General features: G+C 40.9%; 1 protein-coding gene across 1 annotated transcript in view; it reads right to left on the bottom strand.

Moving 5' to 3' along the window:
- myo10 (myosin X) overlaps positions 1-19,309 on the bottom strand; it is a 108,824-nt gene that overhangs the window by 30,810 nt on the left and 58,705 nt on the right. The window contains exons 5-19 of the mRNA XM_014990273.2: positions 14,266-14,400; positions 14,066-14,190; positions 13,720-13,733; positions 13,407-13,491; positions 13,196-13,299; positions 12,564-12,693; positions 12,240-12,358; positions 11,416-11,562; positions 11,149-11,249; positions 10,472-10,538; positions 10,193-10,285; positions 9,707-9,775; positions 9,496-9,578; positions 9,287-9,395; positions 8,418-8,498 (exon numbers count right to left, since the gene is read on the bottom strand). Of these exons, the coding sequence (XP_014845759.2) occupies positions 8,418-8,498; positions 9,287-9,395; positions 9,496-9,578; positions 9,707-9,775; positions 10,193-10,285; positions 10,472-10,538; positions 11,149-11,249; positions 11,416-11,562; positions 12,240-12,358; positions 12,564-12,693; positions 13,196-13,299; positions 13,407-13,491; positions 13,720-13,733; positions 14,066-14,190; positions 14,266-14,400 (1,462 nt within the window). The remainder of the gene's footprint in view (positions 1-8,417; positions 8,499-9,286; positions 9,396-9,495; positions 9,579-9,706; positions 9,776-10,192; positions 10,286-10,471; positions 10,539-11,148; positions 11,250-11,415; positions 11,563-12,239; positions 12,359-12,563; positions 12,694-13,195; positions 13,300-13,406; positions 13,492-13,719; positions 13,734-14,065; positions 14,191-14,265; positions 14,401-19,309) is intronic.

The raw sequence follows: 19,309 nt of genomic DNA, 5'->3' as shown, positions 1-19,309 counted from the left end.
CAGAGGCAGGAAGTGATGTGGTCAGATGAGGCCAAAATAAAACTTTCTGGTCTTAATTCAACTCGCCGTGTTCAGAGGACAAAGAATGATGAGTACCATCCCAAAAACACCATCCCTACTGTGAAGCATGGGGGTGGAACCATCATGCTTTGGGGTGTTTTTCTGCACATCGGACAGGATGACTGCACTGTATTAAGGAGAGGACGTCCGGGGCCAGGTATTGCCAGATTTGGGGGAACAACCTCCTTCTCTCCTCTACTCCACCAGGGGGGATCTCGCATGGAGCCCCAGTCTGAGGGGGATTGACATTCATGTTTAGCTTCTTCCATTTTCTGATAATTGCTCCAACAGTTGATCCTTTTTCACCAAGCTGCTTTGCAATTTCCCCAAAGGCCTTTCCAGCCTTGTGGAGGTTTACAATTTAGTCTGTGGTGTCTTTGGGCAGCTCTTTGGTCTTAGCCATGTTAGTAGATGGAGTTTTACTGACTGTGTGGGATGGACAGGAGTCTTTATGCAGCTAACAATCTCTAAAAGATGCTTCTAATTCACAGTAAGTGGAGTGGAGGTGGTGATTGGCAGGTGTTCAAATACTGCAGAAGCAGTAACATGCAACTAAATTATAAAAAAAAAAAATCATACATTGTGATTTCCAATTTTTTTAGATCATGTCTCACCGTGGACATGCAGCTAAGATGAAAATTTCAGACCCTCCATGATTTCTAAGTGGGAGAACTTACAAAGTGTTCAAATACTTACTTTCCTCACTTCACTACCTTCACCGCAGTGTTTGTTTGTCAGAGGTTTGCTCTACTTCCGCCTGGGGGCGGAGCCATCTTGCCTTGGCATCATGTAAATTGTTCATAGAGTTTAAACTTTTCATCTCCCTCCCTGCTGATATGATCATCTGAGCTGTAAAACTGGGGAAACCACAAAAAGCGCCGTCTCAACTGCCTGCTGAAAGAATATGGAAGACGGCAAGGAATATTTTCTTTTTCATCACTTTGAATCTCTGAGCTCATTGTTGGTTTCCCCAGGCAAATGATAAAATATATAAGAAGTTATTTATTCGCAGTGCAATAACAGTTTTAAGCCAAAGTAAATGACAACATCTAGCTGTAGGTTGTCTTCTGTGCACAAATTGTTGCTATTGTGATTCTGAAGGAAATTTTCCATCTTGGTGGAAAATAAAATTTTATCTAATCTTATTTTTTATGTCCTTATAATACCACAGTATATAATAGTGTTTTAAATATTTTCATGTATTCTGTACAGCACTTTGGACCGTTTGGCAATTTAAAGTGGAACAATGTTACTTTGAGTTGTTATAAAATTTATGTATATATTAAACATGACTTGTAAGAAATTTAATGCCTTGAAATTGGGCCTCTGTCTCTTTAAGAAGCTTCTGCTCGTTTTGTCAAACGTTCTTCATTAAGTCTTTGTTGTGTTAAAGTAAAAGAAATGATTAAAACACTGGCGGCACAGATAATGTCTGGTCAGATGTCATGATTGACATCACAGCCATCCATAAGAGATGACATCACTCGTGACACCTGACCCGACATTACCTGTGTTTTAACTATAGTTTTTTCTTTTCATTTTATTTATTTTTTTGTGCTTTTTTAAATGCTTGCTACATGGTCAACGTGAGTGACTAGTAATAACGACGACGGCGGTATCTCCTGCGTCTTCGGCGATAGTAGCCGCTTCTGCGCCTCCTTCGCCTGTAGTAGCGCCTCCTCCTACGTCTGTAGGAGCGACGTCGCCGTCGTCGTCTACGTGCCATGGTAGCAATGCTGCGCTAAGCTAACAGCTGTGTTATTCAAGGACTTCTGAAGTAAGAGTTTGTGATGTCATCAATGACATCAGAAACGGTGACATCACATTCATGGAAATTGTGATGACATGGATGTGATGTCACCGATGACATCACTCCATGGATGTTTTAAAGTGAAAGGTGAGGTGTGATCGACCTGGGTTTCATGCTAGTCATTATCTAAATTTATTTTCTGCAACATTTTTTTTGTAAATTGGTATAAATGTCAGTTTTATTTCAATTGAAATAAATCAGTCTTTTATTTCAATTACTTTTCAATTGTAATATTCTTATTTTAGGAATTTGTAAGTTATTTTAATTTTAAGAATTTTGTCAAAAACTTAATTCATCCATCACTCTGTCAGAGTTTTTTTTAAAAGAGTTTTGCTACATGTCTAATGTGAGCGGCTAACGGCGACGGCCATGCCACATCGGCGAACAGAGTCAGCCGTTAATTACATCCTAGTCACCACATCCAGTTTCCTCTGCCGTGTTGCTCACTGAACAGTTCATGTAGCTCACTGGTTTGTTATTAGGGAAGAATCTCACTAATCTGGTGGAGATGTTGTTGTTTGCACAGATATAATCAGTCAGACTGTCAGCCATGGCACTGATGGCTGGCAAAGAACAATCCAATCTGTAGCCTCAAACCAACCCTATAGGCCTTATTGGTTGATATAATATTGGTTGATATTTGATTTGTAGTGGAAAATTTTAAGATTACCATATGATTATGAGTAAAACAACGAAACAACAGTTTCATGATTCTTGTGAGACACACACCTGCTGTAGGGAGTCTTCCAGAGCAGTTCCTCTGTCCTGGTAGTACAATAAATATATGGAGTCTTTATGTTTCCTGGAATGTTATAACGTTCATAGTTGCTCGGGGCTCTTTCTCCTGACTGCGATCAGTGAGCAGAGACATATTGTGTATATATATATATATAGTTTCTCCGGTTCTTTGGGTTTTTGAAACAGTTTTTCCTCATTCCTTGTTAAAGTAAAATTTAACAAGGAGTGTGAGTAGCATTGCTACTCAGCACTGGTAGCAATTGGTAGCAATGCTGAGTTACAGAAACAATTTCCCTTTGGATCAATAAAGTATTTTTGAATTAGAATTTCACTGAAGAACTTTTAAAGTAACCGCCTGTGATGTCATCGGTCACGTCATATTCCTGACCTGACATTATCTGTGTTTCATGACGTTTCTTATTTTTTGTTACTTTTTTTGTGCTTTTACGTGCTTGCTACATGTTTAACGAGAGCGACTAGTGACAGCAGACATGCCTCCCTCGTCTACGTCCAGAGGAGACGTTTTGACGCCTCTTCCGGCCGCGGACTTTGCGATTCTTGCGACCCCTCCTACGCCTCTGAGGGTTGTCGTCGTCAGAGGAGGAGGCCGACGACGAGCGTCGTCTGCGTCGTCTACGTGCCATGGTAGCAATGCAGCGCTAAGCTAAGGGGTCTGTTATTCAAGGACTTTTGAAGTAACTTCTTGTGATGTCATCAATGACATCACATGTCATTGATGACATCACAAGCTTTCATCAATGACGTGTGATGTCATATCGATTACATCACACGTCATTGATGAAAGCTTGTGATGCCACCAATGACATCACATCAGACAAGAATGGAGTGATGTCATCAATGACATCACTCCATTCTTGTCTGTCACTGATGACATCAGACTTGACATTGTGCCTCTTCCTTTGTAGTTCTAAGTCATTTAAATATTCAGCTGCTCAGAGGCGTTTATCCATCTTTTACAATTTTCCAGACTGTTTGGGTTTTGGAAATTGAATAAACTCTATTCTGCCCTATTAAATGGATGCTCCCCACTGACAATCAACTATTTTTGTCAGATTATTTTCCATCAAATCTTGTTGAGCGCATCCCATTCACAGTGATAAACCCCAATGACCTTGTCTGAGGTTCAGTTCTTCAAGGTCAAAGCATGTTTTTTTTTCCAGTCAGACCCAGAAACAGAGGAAGTGGAGCATCCCGCATCCAGCAGGTGGTTTATGATGAGTCTGAGAAAACGCTCTGTCTTTTCCAGCATCCATTGCACAGCGAATACAGTCGGAAAACTTGCTGACCAAGTTACCAGGTTTAAGATACAGACTCAGCAGCTCAATGCATATCTGGTGATTTCAATCATTCCTCACTCTCTTTTCATCATTTCAAAACACTTGCTCTACCAGAGGAAACAAGACATTGTATTTGTTTTATGCAAATGTCAATGATTCATAGATCTCCAAATCAAGACCACCTCTGGTGAAAACAGATCCCAATCTTCAGCAAGGTTGTTTTGAAGCAACATATTGGATTTCCCTTTGCCAGCCAAATGGAGATGACACCAAAGCCGTGACTGAGTGAGTCACAGACTATATAAACGTCTGTGGACAGAACCATCCCCACCAGAACTGTGAGATGCTTCCCTCATAATTAACCCTGGATCACCAGTGACCTACAGAAACTGTTAAACAAGAAAAAACAACCTTTATGGAACAAGGGAGTTACTGATGAGTATACAGAAGCAGCTCAAAGTCAAGCATAGGAAGAAGCTGGAGAACAAACTGCAGAGGAACGGGATCAGAGATGTGGTCAGGGATGAAGAAGGCAAGAGGAGGATCAGAAGTCTGGACAGAGCCGAACACATTCTTCAACAGATTCAGTTTAGGAACTCATCCTCCTCCTCTCCTGACATCCTACAAGGTCTTGGAGAGACTCCTGCTGGTGTTCATCTGGACAAAAGACTGGACTGGAGACGCACCAGTGAAGCGTCTAAAAGAAGAGACAGTGCAGACTGGACTTCTAGAGAAAGCTAAGATCCTTCAAGGTTTGCAGCAAGATGCTGCAGATCTTCTGTCAGTCTGTTGTTGAGAGCATCAGAGCCAGGGACATAAACAGGTCCAACAACCTGAGGAAGAAGGCTGGTTCTGTTCTGGGATGATGATGGAAAGAAGGACTTTACATAAAATCACAAAAATTCGCTGTAATGCAGATCGCTGCAGCAGATCCTCTCTGGATACGGTCTCTTTAATTAAAATGAGTTAAAACATTTATCTTCCCTTAGGGATCGATTAAGTATTTTTGAATTTTAGATGTGCTGCAGCCTTTGGTTGCTAGGCGACAGGCTGGGTTCCGCTGTCGTTGCTAGGTAACGGGTTAGTGCCAGCAGATTGTGACTTATTAATCGGTATGTTTTTAAAACGTCTCATTTTCCAGACATGAAAAATCTCTAACTTATTGCTGGAAAACAGCCGGGTGTTTTTTAAGCACAAGGATCTTTTCTATGAGGAGTAGAAACAAAAACTCAACCACAAAGATGTGTAAAGAATGTATATTGTATAATAAGACACAGAAACACTAATGACACCTGCAGGACAACATTCCTGGATTTCAGGATCCCTGATCTACTGGTTGTTTGACAAGGAGGATTTAGAGAGAGAAAAAAAGAGAAAGACAAAGGAGACACTTTTCAGTTGAAAAGTGCTACATGCTACATGCTACATGCTTAATTAGAGCAACCAACAAGCCTACCTGATGCGTCTGCGGACAGAGGAGGCGTTATGGCGCCTCTTCTGGCTGCGGACCTTGGTAGGTTTGTGGTTCCTCCAGCGCCGGTGGGCATCGGAAAACCGCCATGTTTGTCGTGATCTACGTGCCATTGTAGAAATGCTAAGCTAAGCTAAGCTAAGTGGTCTTTATTCGAGAACTTCTGAAGTCACAGCTTGTGATGTTATCAATGGCATCACATCCATTCGGGAGAATGACGAATGAACAAGTGACCTGAAATCACTTGTTTCAAATTTTATATAGAAATGCATTTGCTAGAACATATTCCAGTTTAAATTTATAGAAATGTTTATTAATAATTTAATTAAATCTGTCTCCTGCCAGAAGAAAGCCATAAATCAGAAAAATTGCACCCAATGGATGGCTGATAGACAAGAAAGGATAAAAAAAAAAACAGTGACAGAAAAAGGGAAGATTTTAGTTTCTGTTTGGGCGCTGATGAAGGGTTAAACTGCGTGACCCGGGTATGGAGGCCTCAGTCCGGCCACAGGGTCGAGTCCCACCTGTTGACCTTTATCACAACCCACTTCCCTTTTTACACAGTGTCAAATGAAGGCCACTAGAGCCAAACGAAATCCAAGAAGTAACAGTGCATGCTACATGCTTAACGAGAGCAACCAACAAGCCTACCTGATGCGTCTGCGGACAGAGGCGGCGTTGTGGCGCCTCTTCTGGCTGCGGACTTTGGTAGGTTTGCGGTTCCTCCTGCGCCGGTGGACGTCAGAGGACCGCCGTCTTTGTCGTGATCTCCGTGTCATTGTAGCAATGCTACGCTAAGCTAAGTGGTCTTTCATTCAAGAACTTTTGAAGTAACAGTCTGTGATGTCATCAATGACATCACATCCATATAACATCAGACCTAACAGCATCTGTGCCTTTTCTTTTGTCATCAAAATGTGACTAACCGTATTTAACATCAAGTGTGACCACCTGACCGACCTTTTGCCAAACTAAAATGGCTCCAATTCAAAACTTCCACAGATGTGCTTCGTCACGGCTCCTAGTCGGATGACGGTACACAGACGAAACGTGAGACGGTTGTTCACCGAAGCTTCCTGGTACCTTCGGTGTGCCCATCATATCATGGTTAGAGGATGTGGTTTGTAACCCAGTAAAAACAGTTTTCAGCATTCATCCATTTTAAGCAATTAACAGAGTAGATCTTTGTACACTAAACAAAGCAATAAGCTTTTAAACTAAAATAAAAGCTAAAGTTGACTTATTAAATTGATGGCATTAATGTTAGCCATCATGTTAGTGAAAGCATAATAGTAGCATTTAAGCTAACAGTTATTGTTGTTGTTTGTAGCTAATTATAACTCAGAAGCTAAAGTTAATATACTGATCGGATCAAGTTACTGTTACTCAGCATGTTGGAACAAGCCAACATGAAAATGTAACCAATGAGGTTGTGAAAGATGAGAGTCTTCTCCCTCTTTCACAACCTGCTTTCCGGTTAACTGACAGACAAACAAAGGCCAGTAGAGTCACATCACACTTAAAAAAAGAAAAAGAAAAAAGTGGATGCTACAAGTTGTAAGAGTAACTAATGACAACAGACTCTCCCACGTCTGCAGACAGATGAGGCATTTTGGCGCCTCTTCCGGCTGCGGACTTTGGTAGCCTTGCGAAGTCTCCTACGTCGGGGTGCGGTGGAGGATCGCCGTCTACGCCGTACTCTACGTGCCATTGTAGCAATGCTATGCTAAGCTAAGCGACCTGTTATTCAAGAAGTTTTGAATTCACAGCTGGTGATGTCATCAATGACATCACTGATGACATGAGACCATCAGGGGAGGTAATTTTAACCTCCTCTTCTTTCCATCTTTGGAAAAAGATGGAAAGAAGACTGCAACGTGCTAGAGCTGGGCCTCCGCCCAGCACTAGCACGTTACAGTGCATGTTAGTGGGAAGGGATAAAGCCTTCGCCTCTCTCCTCTCTCATAACACAGTTTGTCAAATAAAGGCCACAAGAGCCAAAAACAAATTAAACGAAACGAAAAAAGTGCATGCTACATGCTTAACGAGAGCAACCAACAAGCCTACCTGATGCGTCTGCGGACAGAGGAGGCGTTGTGGCGCCTCTTCTGGCTGCGGACTTTGGTAGGTTTGCGGTTCCTCCTGCGCCGGTGGGCGTCAGAGGACCGCCGTCTTTGTCGTGATCTACGTGTCATTGTAGCAATGCTGTTCTAGGCTAAGTGGCCTCTTATTCAAGAACTTTCGAAGTCACAGCCTGTGATGTCATCAATGACATCACATGTCATTGATGACATCACAAGCTTTCATCAATGACATGTGATGCCATCGATGACATCACATATAACTGATATGTCATCAATGACAGAGAAGAATGGAGTGATGTCATTGATGACATCAGACCTGACATAATCTCTGCCTCCTCCTTTTTAGTCAAAAGGTAATTCAGCTTATTTTAAAGTGAAATGTGAGGTGTGACGATAGATTTTATATTAGTTTATATGGATAGTCCTTTATTATTTCCTCTTTTGTTAAAATCTTCCTATCTGACTACAGTTAAATAAACAAAAGACCCACTCTGTGTCCGAATTGTATTTATGCTTCATGACGGAGCAGTGAAGGTACAGATTTGTTACATTCTGCAGGTTTTGTCAGCTCGGTGTTATTTTTAAGAACTTGGTTTTCTAGAACCAGTCAGGACTTTAAAAATTAGCAAAATGTGAATTTTGCTTACTCCGTCCCCTTCACAGCAACGTCCCAGTTAGAAACAAAGATGAAATATCCCAAAACCCATTTCTGTATTCAGCTGTTTGCCAAAGCCCTGCATGCTTCACTACCAGAGCCTGTTGCTAGGAAACCTGGGGCTAAAGGTCATCAGAGGAGCCAGACATTTTTCCTGTCTACCTCGTGGAGGGGGAGGACTGTTTAACGATTAAATGACAACCAGCTCACACAGACTGTCAGTACCGTGGCATCCTGACCCACAAACATTTGCTCCCAGCAGAGCAGGTGATGGGCGGCGTGTGAAGCAGCAGGGACTCACCTTGTGTGTGTTTGGTTTGATGCACCGGATGAAGTACGGGTTGGATGTGCTCAGCGTGGCCATCAGAGAGTGCAAAGAGTCCTGGGAAAAGAAAAACACTCTTATTTTTACTTTCCATCATCATTCTCAGCTCAACAGAGTCGACTTTGGACTTTTACTGATGGAATTAGAGGAAACTTCATTACTGTAAATACTATTGTAAATATATTAACATAATATATTACTACTATTTACAATAGTAAATAGTAATATAGTTGCTATTGTATATATATATATATATATATATATATATCTATAGATATCTAGAGCTATAGGTCTAGATATCTATAGATATATTTATAGATATCTTCATATAGAGATATCTATATAGAGATCTCTATATAGATATATGTAGCTTCATATTTAAATACTACAGAAAGTATAGTATATAATACTATGTAGTATACTATATAGAAAATATAACTTTCTATAGTATTACATGCTATCTAGTATTATATTGTGTTGTATTTCCGTTATATATTAATTATATACCATATACTTTCTCTGTAGTTGAAATGTAAGTTATACTTACACTAGATAGTATTATTCTATGCTACATATTGAAAGTAATACTTTTGAAAAAATATACTATAGTACTCTCTAGTACTAGAGTACCACATTACTCTAGTACTAGTATTTTCTAATACTAGGGAATACTATAGTACTGGAGAATACCAGTATTATAGAAGTTATACTTCTATACTTTCCCCAGACGTTATACTTTCTACAACGTCGGTAGAAAGTATAGACTTCTATTCTATATTCTATTTTCTACATACTAGTATAGATAATGTTCTGATAGAAAGCTGTTTGCTCCCAGTTTGACTTGCCTTGAACTGGGAGCTGACGGTGGGCCGTCGGTGCTTGGTGCTGCTCTTCAGCGTGTCCTGCTTGTTTCGGCTCAGGACGTGTTCAAACAGATCATAGACAAAATCCAACCTGCCAAAAAAAGGGCGGAGTCAGAAACAGGTGATGAAGATCAAAAACGTTTTTCCTCGTGAAAATCCCTCCGGTCTGAAAATGCATCCAGCCGACCGACCTGCTTTCCCTCAGCATGTTGAGGATGTCATCCCTGAAAGTGTCTCTGTTCTTCTCCAGCATCCCCCTCACGTCATACACCACCTGCAGACGGCCACAAGGGGGCAGCGCGGTTTAACAGGAGTAAAGTTTCTTTTTCTCACAATTTTCGGATCTCAATAAAAACACAAACAGCAGTAAAAATATCAGCGGCTCAGCTGTGAGGAGGTTACCTCTCCTGCATAATGTCTGACTCCGAATAAGTGCACAGCAACACGGGGTTTCACATAAAATGGATTTTTCTGCAGAAAAAAGAAAAAGTCAATTATTCTGAGGTAATAACCTTCAAAAGTCAAACAGGACAGAAGATATTCAATTTACACTTTTTAAATCAATCTAGTGCTAAATCAGATCTTATTTTATTAAAATTTAAAGTCCCAATTTTTGCTTTGGATAAATTAAGAAGCTTTTTTTTGTTTTTTAACATTCCACACAAATAAAATTGATACTGACCAGGCGCATAGCTGCTGAATAAAATCTATTAGCCCGTTTTTAAAATGGGAAAGACAGGAGAACTTTCCATTCATGTGGGATAAATATGTAAACATGTGATTTAGACTTGTGACTTTTATTCTTCCAATGGTTTCATGACAATTTGTGCATCTAGCATGAATATAAAATGTGTCTCCACTAAAGAGAGGAGGATGTTGGAGACCAACCGAGTGCTGGCTGTGGAGTTTCTCCAGTAAGGTGTCGTCTGTGGCTTTGGGGAAGTGGCTCTCCTCATTCATCAGCGCCAGGAGACCCAGTTTCTACAAAAACATCAAACAGTTGACATTCAAACTGTTTCTGCAGAGCAAATAATAAATAAATGTTTATTGCCAAAATAATCTTGGTTTGGCTCATTACTCCACATATTTTAATCTGATATAAAATTGTTTATGATTCACTACAAGCTTTAAAAATAATCCTGTTTTTAGTAAGAAATCATTGCTTACCTTCTCAATCAAATCCAGACACTCTGCATTGTCCATCCAGTTGATGTCGACCCAAACCAGGCCCTCTCTGCAGGAAGAGCAGCAGCAAATGAACACTTGTTTCCAGAACAACAAACACAGAGAGCTGGCAGGGAATCATGTTGGACTGTTTCAGTTCAACATGAAACATCGTCACATTTTACATTTCAGAGCTTCTCATCTGTTTCCATTAAATATTCCACAAAAACACACAAATAACCAAAGTCTGGGGCTGGATACATTTATGGCCTGTTAGAAGTTCAGAGTATTTATCTGCATGTCCCACCAGCTGTTTATAAAACCCAAACTGTGAATGGAAAACTGCTACTTTTATCACTTCAGACACGAGCGTGTGTGTCTGTGTGTCACAAACAAAATATCCCCATTAAAGCTTTAAATTCAAGATCTGAGGTTCCCTGGAGGCCACCGCCTTCAGAAACAATACAGATTATTATTAGAAAACAGATTAAGGGTCTCAGTTACATTGTTTAATTTACTTTTAGATCCGGTTTTCATTTGTTCAAAACGTGGAACAGAAGGAAAAACTGAAATATTAGAAAATGTTTTCCATCGTTTTCCATTTCAACCCAGACCTGAACCGGCTGGAAAAGAAGGAAACGTTCTGCGTGCAGGAGAACGAACGAAGCATCGCCACCTACTTGTTGTATTCAAGTTGCTCCAGGGAGAAAATGTGCTTGTTGAAATATTCCTGAAGCTTCTCGTTTGCATAGTTGATGTTGAACTGCTCAAAGCGGTTAACCTGAGGGGAGCAAAATACTTCACACCACAACACTAAACTTATGAACAGCAAGAAATTCCTGAGGTTTGTACATCAAATAATACATGAATATCATGAACAGAAATACAAGATCATGTTATAAAGCGTTTATTATTGATGAAGCGTTACAGAGAAGGTACATGCAAACCTCAAAGTTCTCAAATCCAAAAATGTCGAGGATGCTGATGGACTTGAAGTCCTCCTTGCCCCGGATGCGGTGGTTCAGCTTGTGGATGATCCAGTTGAAACACTGAGAATAAAGTGCCATGGCCATGGAGTCCCTGGAGTCCACCGCCTCCAAAACAACACAGGTCATTATGAGAAAACAGATCAAAGGTCTCAGCTACGCTAACATTCACCCAGGCAGATATAAATCACCACAGAAATAAGCAGAACTGAAGCTTAAGTTCATTTAGAATAATAAAGGATTTTTACTGTTTTCTGGAAGTTTAATAGTGTAAACTATCACAAAGCCAGTGGAAGGCGTTAGAGCTGAGGTGATGTGCTCTAATTTATTGGTTTTAGTGATAAAAGGCCGACTTTGTAACTGTGTTTATGTGACTGTGGAGGTTCAGGTCTGACTGCAGCCTGATCAGTAGTTTATAAGTGTGATAACTGAGTCAGTGTGCTGATTCTTCATCGTTCCTCTTCATAAAGAAACGGCTCCTTCACACATCGACTCGTCTCTGAATCAGAGCTTCTACAGGTTTGTAGTGTTGACATTGTAATCTGTGTATCTACATGGTTATGCTAACTAATCTTGTCTGTTATAATTAAAAGCTTTTTGTTGATATTTGTCTTTTTAACCTGAGCTTCATCACTTGCTGCAGACTTTAACAGACCTCGGCCCTCATAAAGCAGCTCTGCAGCAGAAAGCTCAGTGGATGGCTGGACTTCGTCAGGAACGGCTCAGAACTTTTGTTAAAATAAAATAAATGCATTTTCTCCATGAATTGCTCGATGACCTCTGACCTGTTCGACTGTCAGCGGCGTGGAGATCTCCTCCCCCCTGAGGATCATGGAGCGGTGAGTCAGGACTTCTGCCAGCTGCTCCGAGTTCAGGCCCAGAAGTTCAGACGTCCAACTCAGAGCTGCAGCAGAAAACAACACAAACCCACAAATATCGAGAAAACTCAGAAACGCTGGAAGGATTTCAAACATTCGTTATTCATGATGGATTTTTACAACACAATGAAAAACTACCAGACATAGTTAAAGATGCAGGACAGAGCTGGTAGAGAAAATGGAAACGTAGAAACATTGGACCGTGTGGAAGGTGAGGATGAATTTTCCAACCTGATTTGGAGGCGACCTGAGCGCCGCCAGCCGTCATGAACTCGATGTTTCCTGCGTGGAGGATCCCCGCCAGGAGGCGCAGGACCTCCCTGATGTTCTCCTCTGTGAACTGCATGGTTTGCATCGCGCTCTGCAAACACAAAGACAGGAAGAACCTCAGCATGAAGAAGATCTGCTGCTGCTGTGTTATTAAATAAACTGGTTTGATTTCTTTGTGTCGTTTGGCATCATCTACAGTCAATATGTTCTCAGTTTTGGGGTTTTTACTGGTGTAAGTTTATGAATAACTTATTAAACATTGATAAGATACAACATACGTGCACTGAAGTGGGAAATAAAAAAGACAAGCAGAATGTATATGCACTGAAATTAACTTACAATAAAACATAAAGACAATAAATCAGGTATATTTAAACCACCCTTAAAGTAACAGCACAGAATAAAGATCATTTCTCTTCCTAATGTTGAAGATTTGAGACTTTTCTACTCAGACCAACTAAGTGCTTAAACCAGGTGTCTGGTTTAAGCAGGTGTCTAACTTCTGACTGAAGTTTAGGTTCAGCCGGAACCTAAACGTTCAGTCAGTTTAGGTTCTGACTGAAAGCGTTTGGTCAGAGACTCTGGGTTGGTACCAGGACGTCCTGAAAGGTGCTGCTGTCGTTGATTGTCTTGTCCTCGGTGCAGCTGGACTGCCTCAGGTAGTGGTAGCTCTCAGGACGCGTCAACCCAAACGCCTCTGCAGAAACAAACAGAAAAACATCTGATCCTCCCTCACAAAATGAAATGTTACACAAAGAAACCCAAAGAAGCTGTTTCCAAATGTCATTTCTCTTGTTGGCTCACCTCTTTGCTGGTTGTTGGCTCCTGCTAATATGGCGTAAAAGATGTGATAGTTTCTCTCTCCTGGGTTCTGCCGAACAACTCGGTTCTGAGGAGGATAAAGACAAATGCAGGTCAGGAAATTATCATCTGTTGGTTTATGTTTCTGAAATCGACTAAGATTTCCAGACAAATGAGATGTTTTCACAAAGTTTTTGTGATTTTTTCTCAGTTTTAACGTTAACATCAGCTGTTGCTTTAATCAGACCATGAAGACTTAAACATCAGTGATATACTGTAGCAGAAGTTGGGGCTTGGAAGAATCATAAACACTTACTTTTTCTAGCAGATCTTTCATCAGAAAAGAGTCAGTTAAGGTACAAAACAGGCAAATATCTCAGTAGAGTTATAAAATTCATCAAAATGTCAGGAATGAATCCACAAAGACAATAACATCTTAACAGTCCAGCACATCATAATAACCGTCTAACCGTCATAATCTGGCTGCAAACCATAAAACTAAATATTAAAAACTGGTTTTAAAAAATCTAAAAGCTGTTTCACTTTCAACAGATATCTGGAGGAATCTTTTCCTGATTTAAACCACTTCCCACTTTAATTTATCCAAAACCTTTTCCAGGTATAAAAACAGAAAATGAGTTTGACTGAGTTTGAAAGGATACAGTCAACAATTCTTCCTCCCTGGATGTTTCCCTTCTGATTGAAATGCAGCTGCACGAACTTCCCGAAGCGGCTGGAGTTGTTGTTGTAGACGGTCTTGGCGTTTCCGAAGGCCTCCATGATGGGGCTGGAGAGAGAAGAGTCGTTAAGTCATCAGGCAGAAGGCGAGCCGGGAAGCGGGAGCGTTAGCCGGGATGTCGACCTGCTCTCCAGCAGCGCCTCCTCCACGTGTGACGTTTTGTCTCTGCAGGAAACCTCCAGCGAGTGTTGGCTCATGGCCGACAAAAACCTCAGGATCAGCTTGGTGCTTTCGGTTTTACCGGCTCCACTTTCTCCACTGGGGACAGAAAAACAAAAATTTATATGTACAGTTTATAGCTATTCAACCTGCTAGAATGGCAATAAAAACATGATTTCAGGTCAGCTCCAGGGGATTTGTGTGTTGTTTTCATGGTTCATGGCTTATTTTTTTATCTCAGGTGGAAAAGTTATTAGTACAAACCGTCACCGCTACGAAATAATACAATGTTTATAAAGCACAACTTTGAACTTGACTCTAATGTGGTCTGATTTTATTAAAAACAAAAAAACTTTTATTACAAGCAAAATAAAAATCTTTATTTGTTCCATTGCCAGCCTCCAGGTGGCGCCATAATGCTTCCCAACGGCATCATCCCTCATATTTACTGATACTTCTTTACATTCAACGTCATCAGAAAATATCAGAATCTGCCTGTCAATTTTATTTGGCAAGAAAAAAGTTAAATAAACTTCACCAGACAGAAAGTACATTTTTTGATTCCCAAAAGTAGGAAATTAAGTCTTTGCAGGTTTTTTCTGACAGGGCTCTCAGATGCTCCTCATCTGCTGGATTCATTTTAGGCCTTTCTGTCCTCTTTGGGACTCAACTTGTCTCCTTCACTGTTTGATTAAACGCACGAAGTTCACTAAGTTATCATGGAGTAAAATTAATGAAATCGCAGCCAAAATCAGAAGCAAAGCCTGGAGGACCGCCGGTCTGGACCGGGGTCAGGGACTCTTTGGACCTTCAATAATCGCTCTTAATAACTTTGGCTAAAATTAAACGTAGATACTGAATGCAGGATTCAGCAACTCTTCAGTGTTTTTATGGTGAAGTTGTGGCTCTAAACCAGCTTCATTTTGCTGCTCTGAGACCCAAAATGTTTCTTTGGATTCTAAGAGCTGAAATGAAAACTTACACAAATGAAAACTTGTTTTTGTATTTCAACGGCTAAAGGGACAAAAATCCGATATATTTATCACCATTTCAGGCTGCAATGCAAACAAAAGCCATAAACTGTGTGTTACACTAAGCTGGCACTTAAAACAGCTACTCTCCTTTCACTGCGTTGATTACTATGATTTTGCATGTCCAACCATCCAGTGAGACACGTTGGACTGGTCTGTAATCACTGGTGTAGCGTGTCACTCCCAGTTAAACACTTACTGAGCGAACACGAGTCAGTTCCACGACCAACACGACGCCGCCTGCTGGCTGTCCTCGTTCTGTTCTTATAAAAAAACTAATGTTGTCTTCATTTAAAGCAGGAGAACTGAAACTTTGAGTCAGAGAGAAAAATCCCAGCTGCTGTCAGACTCCAGAGCGCCATGGAAGAACAACCCGCCTTACCCGGGCTCTCAGTGGCGCTCCGGATTAACCAGGCCGGACCGCAGACTAAATGCTTCACCTTCTTTATTGAGAGAAATTCTGTCTTTGAGACTTTAAATTAAAGCTACGTTCAAATGAGTGCTGCCTTCAGATTTGTAAACATCTTTATACAGTAAGTGACTTGTCTGACTCTGCCCCTCTGGATAATGGTTGGGTAGATCCTTATAAAAGATAAAGTGGGAACTTTAAAGGTGACAGAAAGGAGGGAAAGCTGCAGGAAGAAGAACATAAGAAACAAAATGTCCAAAATGTATTTTATATTTAGAGACAGTCCAGTTTTAATCCCTCCATCTCTATAGTTTTCTCTATAAAATATAACAAATATTTCACTGCTATGCTGATGACACTCAGCTGTGTTCATGTGTGCAGCCAGAAGAAGCTAACAGAAGCTAACAGGAGCTAACAGAAGCTAACAGTCACTAGCTTCATTTCCATCCTGTTGTTTTGCAAATTCTGAGTAAACTTTTAAAATGTGGCAAAAAAAAGGAAAAAAGAAGAAAATTGGGTTGTTTCCATCTGACCAAATCAAACTTGATTCACAAAGTGTGATTAGCAGCTGAAGCACTGTGTTGGTGTTGATGCTACGTGTAGCTGTAATAAACAGGAAGTAAAGGATGCAAACTAGCATGGAAACATCTCAGAAAAAGAGACAGTCCTCTCCTCTGAACCGGAGGAATTAAATTTCAGTTTTCAGAGTTTTGTGCCTCTGGTAAGGCACAGACCACCGGTGGATGGACACGTTTGCTGCTTTAAAGGTTATTCTAACTCCCCTTTAGTGTGTTGTCTTTTTTGGGGGGGGAAACCATGAACCACCTCAAGCAAGTGTAAAAACTTTTTGACGGCTCCATCGATCCTTTCTAAAAACCGTCGGTAACAGTTTAAGATGCTCACGCTTGTTTTGATGACATTTTCTCTCCTTAATGTTTTGCAATCGTCCTCTCTGTGAATTTGAGCCTTTTTAAATTTGCTTTATGAAGTGATTTGTATTCAAAGGAGTCATATCAATAAAAATTGAGCTCGCTCCAGCAGAAAAAAAGCCTAAAAGGACTGAGGGAGCCTGTGGCAAGTGCTGTTAAAAAGATGTTTGTGAAATTTTACTTTATAATTAAGTTTGAATAACGTGCAATGGTTAGATCCAGTCAGTAGAGAAGTATTCCCCATTAAAGTGGTTATAACTGCTGTAATCTGCAAGTTGTCAGGCGGTTCCAACATGTGCGTTGGGTTAACTGGTGTTATTGCACTCCATGACGCCTCGTTCCTACAGGGACAGGATGGTTCAGATAAAGCAGAGCAGACATTTCTAACAGCCTGATGGAGCAGGAACAGACAGAACTGCAGCAGCCAAGCAAACAGCTCCAGCTGAGTCGCTCATTCCTGACGGCCTCTGAGCATCGTTCAAGACTTCAGGTTTAAAAATGAAGCTGAACTTTCACCTGTCAGCTGTGGATCAGGAAAAGGTTACGGTCCTGATGGAGAACAGGGCCGAGGATGAAATAAACATTCAGGGTGTCTGGCTGCAGCTGAGGCGCGGTGGGATGTTATGACAGGACAGACGGAGGTTTGGAAACGCGCATGGAGGACGACTGTGAGCAGGCATTCAGGCTTTAGGTCACCAAGCAGCAGGAAGACCCACAGGAACGTCCCGACAGCTACAGCCGTCGCTTTTATCGCACTCTAACGTCACTTTTAAAGCTTTTTGTGTTAAAAAATCTATTCGGTGAAATATTATGTTAGAAAATAAGCTGTTTTTAAATACTTGGACAGCGCTTACAAAAAGGAAAAGCATCTCTGACCTGCGACTTCAAAGCGATCTTAATCCCTGATATTTCTGGATGTTTTCAGTTTTCCTTTGGACTTTTTATGATTTCTCACAGCTTTTCTTGTGCAGTTTGTCTCAAAAACAAGAAATTAGAGGATGAAACTGATTTGTGACTTTTGCACGTTGCTACACAAGCAGCAGGGATAATCAATGCTACTCGACCAAAACCAGGTGGAAATTTTGTTACAGTGCTTGACGTTTTCTCTCAAGGTTCTCACATGTTTAGTTTTTTGTAAATAGTTTAGACTATTGGGACGTCGAGTGTAACAGAGGTCCTTAAAGGTAACTCATTTAAAGGGCTTCTGGCAGCAAACACACCCACACACACACTTACACACACACACACCCACGCACACACGCACACACACACACTTACACACACACACACACACCCACACACACACACACACACACACCCACACACACCCACACACGTACACACACACACACACACTTGGATCCATCTAAACTGCAGGCCGTCTTTGTGCCGTTCACTGGACCTCCACACGCTGTTGCCACCCCCCACCGGCAGGAAGGAGGGAGGATCAGACCCACCAAGCAGCATGTTGGACAAAGTGCCTGCACAGCTCTGGACCTCACCCAGACTCTTTGTACAAACACAGAGCTGCAGAGCGTCCACTGAAAGAGTTTCTCAGAAACTGAGTCGAGTCGTGACTGAAAGTGAGAACGGTGTTATATAGGGAAAGAAAAGTGTTTGACAAGAAAACAGTGAAATGATCTTACTGAGATAAAACACCAGCTTGTTAGGCAACAAAGGAGATTAAGATTAAATTACTTCTTGCATGCACAGCTAAAGCCCGCTCTGCCCCTCTGCGGGAGGCGGGCTGCATCCGACCCTCTGTTCAGATTTAGGGAGCAACTTCCTGGTTGCTCAGACGCAGGCAACAAAACACAAACAGAAACTGTTTACACACAGAGCCAAGACCTAAAGAGGCTGCAGCCCAGCTGGCTTCCTGTCCCACAACCAGCTCCATTCAGCTCACAAAGACCTTCACAACAGGCCTTCGCTCACCTTCCCAACCATTAATGATCCATCAGCAGCTTCCAGAACGCCACAGAAACAAAACGCCTGGCCTGACTTCACTCTAAAGTTTGATTCAACAGGAAGTCAGTTAGGGTGTCGAGTCTTTTTATTTACTTCTGAATAAAATAATCAATAATAATCAGTTGGTTCACTTTAATTAGCTAATGTTGGCCTATTTTATGCATTCATTGCCTAATTTCCAAAAACATGATCAAACATAATATCAAAACAATAAACAGAGATGGAAGTCTGTTACAACATTTTGCATGAACATTTTTAAAGGAGAATAATTTCCAGTGATTGTATTAAACAGTTTTATAAAATGCAGGTTTTACTTGGAAACATTTCAGAAACAATGTTTTCTACTTGGATCAGAGAGAACAAGGCAGGTTTTCTCCGGATGTAGGAGGTTTGGGTGGGATCCAATTCAATTCGGTTCAGTTTTTTACATTTGGATTTTTGGACATTTCTTATTTTCTATTTTTCTTCCCCTTATAAACAAAAAACCCATAAAATAAAATAAAATAAAATAAAACACACAATTAAACTTGGCTGACTGCAGCCAGTTCTTATATATGAGAGAAAACAATTCAGTCTTCATAAATTATTGGTATTTTACAAGTTGTCTTATTTTTGTTTAAATTTGACTTCTTTCAGTTTTAGAATAACAGTCACTCCTTCAAACACAAATA

Source organism: Poecilia mexicana, unplaced genomic scaffold, assembly GCF_051168715.1.
Source record: "Poecilia mexicana isolate PSO_F unplaced genomic scaffold, ASM5116871v1 scaffold_17, whole genome shotgun sequence".
Classification (NCBI taxonomy): Eukaryota; Metazoa; Chordata; class Actinopteri; order Cyprinodontiformes; family Poeciliidae; genus Poecilia; species Poecilia mexicana.
The sequence above is the reverse complement of the archived record's forward strand: the minus strand, read 5'-3'. Positions and strand labels throughout refer to the sequence as shown.